This window comes from Glycine max, chromosome 9 (assembly GCF_000004515.6).
Source record: "Glycine max cultivar Williams 82 chromosome 9, Glycine_max_v4.0, whole genome shotgun sequence".
Lineage (NCBI taxonomy): Eukaryota > Viridiplantae > Streptophyta > Magnoliopsida > Fabales > Fabaceae > Glycine > Glycine max.
The window spans coordinates 19,458,132-19,467,235 of NC_038245.2; the positions used below are offsets into that span (position 1 = coordinate 19,458,132).

General features: G+C 32.5%; 1 protein-coding gene across 4 annotated transcripts; it reads left to right on the plus strand.

Annotated features, from left to right (window-relative positions):
* The first annotated feature begins 626 nt into the window (after positions 1 to 626).
* Positions 627 to 7,662, plus strand: LOC102662874 (uncharacterized). 4 transcript variants are annotated; one of them, XR_003262810.2, is made up of 9 exons: positions 627 to 1,068; positions 1,155 to 1,194; positions 1,905 to 2,040; positions 2,139 to 2,263; positions 2,344 to 2,434; positions 2,516 to 2,657; positions 2,756 to 6,271; positions 6,610 to 6,752; positions 7,337 to 7,662. XR_003262810.2 is itself a non-coding variant. In XM_014762079.3 (9 exons), exons 3-8 carry the CDS (start codon positions 2,027 to 2,029, stop codon positions 3,533 to 3,535), a joined length of 576 nt encoding a protein of 191 aa, XP_014617565.1. In that variant the 5' UTR covers positions 627 to 1,068; positions 1,155 to 1,194; positions 1,905 to 2,026; the 3' UTR covers positions 3,536 to 6,271; positions 6,610 to 7,662. The 4 variants fall into 4 exon arrangements, 1 of the variants encoding a protein (XP_014617565.1); XR_003262808.2 differs by having other exon boundaries at positions 2,756 to 6,068; positions 6,187 to 6,271; positions 6,610 to 7,662; XR_003262813.2 differs by having other exon boundaries at positions 2,756 to 2,914; positions 3,245 to 6,271; positions 6,610 to 7,662.
* Positions 7,663 to 9,104: the final 1,442 nt, after the last annotated feature.

The window sequence follows — 9,104 nt, forward strand, 5'->3', positions numbered from 1 at the left end:
AGAAATTAAATACACACGAGAATTTATCCTCATACACCATCCTCAATCAATTAAGTTAAACAAATTTTTCCTTCAAATTCAATATTAGTAATTGAAGTGATGGTTCTTATATTAATATAATAAGTAGGCTACAATTAATTAAAGATATAGTGAGTCCTCAAATTGGATATAGCCATTACAGCGTCAATTCTTTTTTCTTTTTATTATTAAGACAGCGTTAGTTCTATATACCTTAATTAATACAAGTAATGTCTTTTGGTGGTTATACTTTATATTAATTTATTCAAAAGGTTGCATTGCGTCAGAAAATCAATTTAATCGGACAAAACTGGCAAGCTATTGCTTCGGGTACCAACAATTTATATAAACAAAATTTCTCATAAAATAAAGTAACATTTTTCATTAATTAAATTATATATTTACTCGAATTTGAAAATTGTCAACATATCGTTACATGAAGTAAAATCAACTCATATATCTAAATCCGAAAGGTTTTTATTTCTTCCTTCTAAGAACTTCTTATAATGTTATCTTTATAAGAAAAAATTTATAAGAAAAAATCTATATGTTAGTAATAAAACAATGACCGGTTGTTCCACATGTCAGCGCTATCCGTTTCTTCCAATTTTTTTATTTTTTCTTGACATGTGTTAGTTTCCTCAATCTTTCATCAGCTCCCGCGCAAGGTTCCCGCGTTCTGCTTCCGCTGCTTCTTCGTTCCACCGTTTTCCATTTCCAAATTTCAAAAAAATTTAAATTCAAATTCAAAAATGCAGGCCACGATTCGGCTAGGTTCCAGGCTATGCCGATTCTATAGTCTTAGTTGATTGATTCACGTTGCTGAGCTATTGTGACAGCTAGAGAGAGGCTATGAAACATTGTGCAATATCTTTCGTTTTGCGACAAATGTGAATAGCTTCTGATTTCACTTCATTTCTAGATTCCATTTTTTGCATAAATCGCAAGCTTTCGATTTCACCTCATTTCTGGATTCCAGTTGCATAAACCACAAGCTTCCAATTTTACCTCACTTCCACCTATGTTGGTTAAAGAAGCTCACTTCACTTGGTAAGGTTCTTTCTCATTTCTGCATTCCAGTTGCATGTTCCACAACCTAACCAAAATCCTGCATTTTCATTCTCTGGTGTACAAAGGTTGTCCACCTGTGTTGCTTGAAGAAACTGACTTCACTTGGTAAGGTTCTTTGTATATATCTGTTGATGCTCTATGCACTACATTCTTTTTTGGTTTCTGTCTTTTTTATGTGTTGCCGCCTTTCTATTTGCAGTATCCTACTCACTATCTTAGTGTTCATGATGATGTCTTTGTTCCTTTTAAAAAATTCATTTTATTTGCATGCTTGATGCTTTAATGGTTATCTATGTTAGTAGTTCATCATGACGCGTAAGCTCAACTCCATTATGGACATCACTGCTCAAAAGTAGACTTGGAAAATAAGTGTGCGTATGATTAATATGTGGGTTATTTGAAGGGCTGCAAGGATTAACATTGGAATGATCTTGATGGATGAGAATGTATCATATAAATTATTCATGTATATTGTCAAATAATTTCCATCTGATATCCCAGTTTTTAATATTTGCATAGGCTGATAAGATTGTTGCTCAAATTAAAGATGTTGATCCTGATAAGTGGAATGATGTTGTTAAAGTGGGTAAGACATATATGATACAAAATTTTGAATTTGAAAAGAATATTGGACAGTTTAGGCCAACAAAGCATGCCTTTAAACTGAACTTTGTCACTTCTACAAAAGTAAAAGAGCAAGATTTTCCAATGATACCAGAAATGGTGTATGGTTTTACACTATTTGATGATGTTCTTACTGGCAGTGCCAATCCTGACTACTTAATAGGTATGTTTATTACTTACTTCTTATTCAGTCCGCTCGTTGTCATGGATTCAAAAGTTAATAAACCTGAGCTTATGGGCAAATGTTATCGGGGAGTTAGTTGATGTATTGCAATGGAGCCTGGATGGAAAACCCAAAAAGGTGGTCCTCACTATGAAGGATAAGTGGTACTTTCTATCATTGTTATTTTAATGTTAAATAGAAATATTTATAATGATCCATATGATTGACTACAATTATGTTTTGTTTTTTAATTTAATAATAGTGGTACCATTGTCAATTGTACTCTGTGGGAGGATTTTACATTCTTGCTGAAAGATTATTTGGACAAACATCAAAATGGACCAATTATACTTCTGCTTCATTTGGCAAAAATTAAGGAAGCACGAGGTTATTATGTCACTTATGATTTATGTAGATAAATTCTAGATTATATTGTCATTGCCTTAATAATCATATTACATATGTAGGGGCTTATGCAGTGTCCATTCAAAATTTAATGTATGGTTTTAGGCTATTTATCAATGAAGATTTGAAGGACATTGAAGATTATAAAAATAGGTAGTGATTATGAAACCATACTTCTTTCTTCAATATAAATAAAAATGAGTAGTGATTATCCTTTTTCTTACTCTATTGCAGATTTGATCCGAGTCAACTAAGCCTTGTGACTTGCAGTCAAAGGTTGAGTCAAGTCTCTTATTCTGCCCAACCTACTTCAGAGGATAGATTTCTTTATAATGCTCAAGTTAAATCATTAAGTGAACTTTGTGAGTTGAAAAAGGTACATGTTAAAGGTTGCTAGGATTGATTTTGATGGCTGATATCTTTCATGATTAACAATAATGTGATGTTAAAAGTTTTATATATTGTGTTTGCTAGGAATGTGTTTGTGTGGCTGTTGCCATGATAACCAAGTTCTTAGTTGGCAATGGTTGGATATATGAAAGTTGCCCAAAATGTAACAAGAAAGTGGAATGTGAGAAATTTCCATACACCTGTCAAGGTTGTGGAAATGAAAGTGCAACAATTGTGGCCAGGGTATGTATTTAAACTTGTGTTTCTTATATTAGACATGTATGTATATGTTTCCAATTCATGTGTCATTAAATAATCTATGATAACTTAAGTTAAATCATGCTATACTATATAGGTTTCAATTGGAAGTGAGAGTTGGCCAACCTAATGAAACTGCTAACTTTACTTTATGGGATCGTGAGTGTAATGCACTCATTAAAGAAAGTGCAAGTGAGATTAAACAACAGATGATTGATGAGGTGTAAACTATAATCTAATAGCTTTAGTTAATCATCATAGTCAGCTTGCGGTGTTTATATATTTGAATTTGAATTTGATGTTAACCCTTGGCAGAAGGTGAATTTGATCCAAAGGACATTGTAGAGGCTATTGATAGGATACTGGGCAAAAAATTAGCTTTTAGATTTAAGGCTATATGGAACAATACCCGGTATTCTGTGTCACAAATCTCAGAGGATGAAGATCTAATTATGTTATTATTGAAGAGACTTCCTACATATGAGGTCAATATAATTAATAATCTTTATGGTTTGTAACATGACAATTCCAAATCTAATTTTATTGTTTTTTTTAATATAGCTTGCCGGAATTGAGCCCGAAATGTCAGATTCGTTTGTGAAGTAGAGAGATGATATAACCTACACTATAAGTTATGGTTTAATCTATGTTTATTAATACTTAACTTACAGTGAAGGTAACATTTGTTGTATTTATATATCACCACAACAACAATCCTTATTAGCCCATGGAGATTTTGATCCTGAATCATCTAAGTCAGTAACTCCTGCAAAAAAAGGATTTTTGATCTCTGAATCTTAGTTGGAATCAATACCATTTGAAGACTTGTCATCAATTCAGTTATCATGTTCCAAATTATCTAAACATATCAAGTCTGAGTAAAGCATGATTGGATAAAAGGATTTTGAAGCCTGCTATTTTCTAGGTTGTTTAATGTTGCCTTTTGTGTGTTGTAATATGTTAACACTTATGCTCTATGTAGCATGCTTAATTTTTAAGATATATATATATATATATATATATATATATATTTTGTTGACTATGAAATGTTGAGTTTTGGATGTGAGCATATGTATTTCTCATCTTGTATTCCACTTTCTAATGTAGCAGAGGTGCCTTCCTCATATACCAGAGCTGTGTTATGATCAAATTAAAAAAAAAAAGTCATTTGTGTTAATTAAGATATGAAATATGCTTTTTTGACTATGAAATGTTTCATATTGGATGTGAGCTTATGTATTTCTCCTCCTATATTCCACTTTCTAATGTAGCAGAGGTGCCTTCCTCATATACGAGAGTTCTTCTATGAAATGTTGAGTTTTGGATGTGAGCATATGTATTTCTCATCTTGTATTCCACTTTCTAATGTAGCAGAGGTGCCTTCCTCATATACCAGAGCTGTGTTATGATCAAATTAAAAAAAAAAAGTCATTTGTGTTAATTAAGATATGAAATATGCTTTTTTGACTATGAAATGTTTCATATTGGATGTGAGCTTATGTATTTCTCCTCCTATATTCCACTTTCTAATGTAGCAGAGGTGCCTTCCTCATATACGAGAGTTCTTTTATGAACAAATCGAAACACCATTATTACGAGTCTTGCTAGGATTATAAATTAAAATAGTGCTACAAATTCAGTAATGTTTAGGCAGTATCTTGTGACATATATAATATAACAAAGTCAATGAGACCATGAGAAATAAAAGGTAAACATAACAAGTGGAAGCCTCTTGACATATAAAACTCTTTTTCACAGTTTATAGATTATGGTCAAGGTGTTTGTTCGCGGTACAAACATGAATATAATAATGTAACCAAACCAATTCTATTCGAATTGGTAATTGATATGTTAATATTTTACCAATTGGTTAACAGTGACATACATGTCAAGAGCTTTTTTTTACAACAATAATTGTGCGCTAACAGTGATAGACATGATGGTTTAAGTCATGTTGCAGTCAAATTTATTGATTCATGCACTACATAGTTGCAGACAAAGATCTTTTATCCAGATGTGTGTAGATCGCACACAATTGCTAATAGTAGAGCCTACTAATTTTTGTGCACATGAAATGACAAGTTAACACTCTAGGAATTACACAGTGTTTGGCCAAAGGAAATTCAATTGCAGAAAGAATAGAGCAAAGGTGATTTCCTCATACACTGCCAATAATAGCAGCTGATTTCATTACAAACCTAGGACACCTGTGTTTGTGATACGGTTGTCCTAAGGTGATGGCAATTTTAGGATACGTGTTAATCCCAGTGAAGGTTATTGCTCCTTCTATTACTTGTTGGGCTGTGAAGGCTCAAGTCAATAAGATATGGAAAACAATTGACAATGTTAATGGAAGTGCAATTGGGAGGTTCAAATTGGTTTTGTTTATAGCCAAGTATCAAGTTATTTTGTTTATATCTTATTTGAACAACACCTATGGAAAACTATGTTTGTGCCTTACACTAAGTTGAATTTTTATATGGAATAAGGGTGATCAAATTGAAACATTTGTAAGAAAAGATATTTGGAATCTCCTGAGTTTAAATATGGAAGAAGGAAAGCTCTATATCTTGCACAATGTTAGTGTATTGAGGAACTGTGCTAATTCGCACTTGGCAAATCATGAATATAAGCTTGCAATAACAAGATTCTCTATTGTTACATCAATGGGATCTGAAACATTGAGTCAACTATGTTGCCTGAAACCAATTCCATTAGAAGTCATTACTGAATCATCTGAAATTCCTGCATATTGCATAGGTATAGTAGTTGTCTTATTCTAATAGGATTTAGTTATAATGTTATGAGCAAGTTTGTGATTTAATTTGTTGGGTATTTTATGTAATGAAGACATAGCTGGGTGGATTTCAACAATATCGTCAGTGCAAAACTTTGTAAAAAATGGCACAACTATTCAAAGGATATTTGCTCACATCACTGATGGAGAGTATGATTCATTTTTCTTCAAATTATATTTTGTATACTACACAGTGTCTAATATTCAATTTTGTATTATTGTGCAAGCATACTATTGAATCTGTTTTCTGTGATGAATATGTCAAAGTTATAATAGACTTAGTGAGAGATGACAATGTTGATGCTCCTCTTTTTTTTGGCAATTCAACATAGCAGACTGCAGGTATGTGGTGCATTGAGTCATGGTAGGCCTTAATATTAATGTTGAATGTCATTCTCGCTTGATGATACAACATACATTTGTAAATATATTAATGTTGAATGTCGTTCTAATGAAACAGGTGAAATGTATATTGAAATGGTGGCTAATGTCAGCAACATAATATTGAATCCAAACTTACCAACCATGTCTAATTCTAGAATAAGGTATACATTGGTTTAATGTCTATCTACTGCAGTTGCAATTTTCGCCAAATGTGTATTGCTTTTGTCATTGGTGAAAGGTGCATTCGTTTAAGATTAACATTACATGTTCCATAACAGAGTCAAGCTTGAAAAAGTGTATGTGATTAATCTTGGACCAATTCCAAAAGATGTTTATTTCAAATTCCTGATTCTTAATGCCCATAAAAGGATTGCAAATTTGCACTTATTTGTATGAGTCAGTGTTTTTAATCTTTCATATATAACCATTTAGTTGGATTGTTGAAGTTATTTAATATGGTCTTCACTAATATATACATATGGTACTTTTCATTGTATAGGATGATTTGTGTGTAGTTTGGGCCAAAATCGTTGGATTCATGGATAATACGCCTTGGAGGGAAATAGAAAATGGCCATTGATTGGTAGAATATAATGATGCAAGGCATTACGAAACTGAAGTCAGTGTTCCACTAATTCCTAGGTAAACATACTTAATTCATACCTTCTGTTTTGCACACAAATCATTTGTGTGATAGTCAATTAAAAAATAAGTTTATTGTGGCATTGCAACTACTCATTAATAGCTCAAGTTTATGATGATTATGGAGCTGCATGGTTTAAATTACCAAATGTTGATGTAGCAAAGTTACTAAATGAGGACTGCCATAATGTTATTTTGTCAACTGAGGTATTTTTAGATTTTTCATAGGGCTCTGATTGTTTCAATAGTTTAACCAATGTTGCATAACCTGTTTTTCTTACTTTTTCAACATGTTGATCCAAGAGTGTATCCACCACAGGTGATGTCGCTTATTGAAAAACATATATTATTTTTAATAGACAGAGAAAGTGCTGAAGGAAGATGTGTTCGAGATGTTGTTAATTATCCGAATTGGATATATGGTGCATCAAATTTGTCAAGACAAGCAAGTGCTAAGGATGTTTCATGCCAAGGAGTTCTTAACTGTGGCATAAGAGATTTGTGTGCAAAACTTATGTTATCATAATGTTATTATGTCAAAACTGAGTCTTATTACTGATAATTAATCCCATTGGTATTGCCAGCTAGGTGCAAAGACAGTTGCACAAAGATCATCAATTGAAAATGCTAAGATGATTATTGCACAGCCTGCTCCACATGTAGTGTTAATTGAATGGATTAAAAAGCAAAAGGAAGACCTAAGATATCAAGGTTTTGGCGGAGGCAAGAGTGGTGCACCTCAGGCTATAGAAAATTATTATGATGAATTAACATCTTCTTAAGTATTGTAAATTATGTTGTGCTCAAACTGGGGCTTTGTTTTTTAAATTTTGGGATATTACTTTTGTTTTTTTTTCAAACCAAGTGTAATGCAATGTTCCTACACAATATGACAAATGAAATTCGAAATCCATGAAAATTTGGTATGTTGAAAATGTGATCACGGTCAAATAATTTCCATCTGATATGATAGTTTTTAAGGCCATCAAAGCATGGCTTTTAACTTTGACAAGTCCACAAAGATTGAAGTTGAAAAGAATACTACACAGTTAAGGCCAACAAAGCATGGCTTTAAACTGAACTTTGGAAGGTCCACAAAAATAAAAGAGTAGGATTTTCCAATTGCATATGCCTGTACATTTTAGCCTTTGTTGTAAAACATGTATTTCAAACCTTACAGAAGCATAAAAAAAATCATCTGTTGTATGAAGTAATTTATGGACAAAACCAAATCAATTTCAACATAATGGTCTTAAACAAATCACAACAAAGCATACAAGTGTCCAACAGAATTACAGAATAGTTGGGAGTTGACTTGTAGAAGGGTATCATAAAAAACACTGTAAGGTTTGCTTTTAAGTGTGCTGGCAGCCTACTACCATTTGGTGCAGAAATGTCTAAAATTTGCTATATACATATTTATAGTATTTTGTAGGAAATAAAAAAGTAGATTCATAACTTGCTAACATGTGGCTACAACGTAGGTATAAGCTACACTAAGTCTACTGGCTACCAAAAAGGTGTTGTTACCAACGACAGCATAGCAATCAAGAGTACTAAGTCTTCCACTAAGTCACCTTTTCCATTCTAACCATTGTACCATCTAAAATCCTAATGAAAAGCACAAGATTTTCTAATTAGTAGAGTTTGTGCAGCATTTTTCCTGACAATTTTTTTTAAATCACTGTGTCATAGTTGGTAGGTGAGTTAGAGTTGATGAAACAATGATTTTGAATATCATATCTTCAGTTCATTCTTAAAGCAATATAACTTTTAAAAAATGGCAATCTTTAAATACGGAGTAATATTTTCATTTTCTCATATTCTGCTAAGATATCTTCAGGTCATTATTAAAGCACTTTCATTTCTAGTTAATCATTCATGGAAGAAGAGGGTTCTAACACAAGAGTTTCTGCTAAATTTGCAAGATTAAAAGGAAAGCGTTTACGAAGAAGTTAGAATGATAGAGCCAAAAAGGTACACATATTCAATGAAAATATAGGTTTTATCTGTACACTAATATCCTCAAGTTGTATTGTTGTTATAAGGTGTATTTCTTCATATGCTGTGAACACTGAGCTTCTGTTATGAATGTCATAGGAACCGGTAATGCAGCTGGAAAAAGTGGCAGAAGCCAAAGAACTTTTCAAATGGCATTAGCAGATATCACTAATACTCAGCCAAATAGTCAACACATGCCAACCAGACAGAGGAAAACTATCAATAACATATTTAGCCTTCGTAGTAATTTGTACAGTGACTTTGTGGCTGCATCTTCAGCTTCTACTGGACTACTGGATAATGAAATCCTCGATCGTTCCTTTGTACCTCAACATGCAAATGATTCACTTC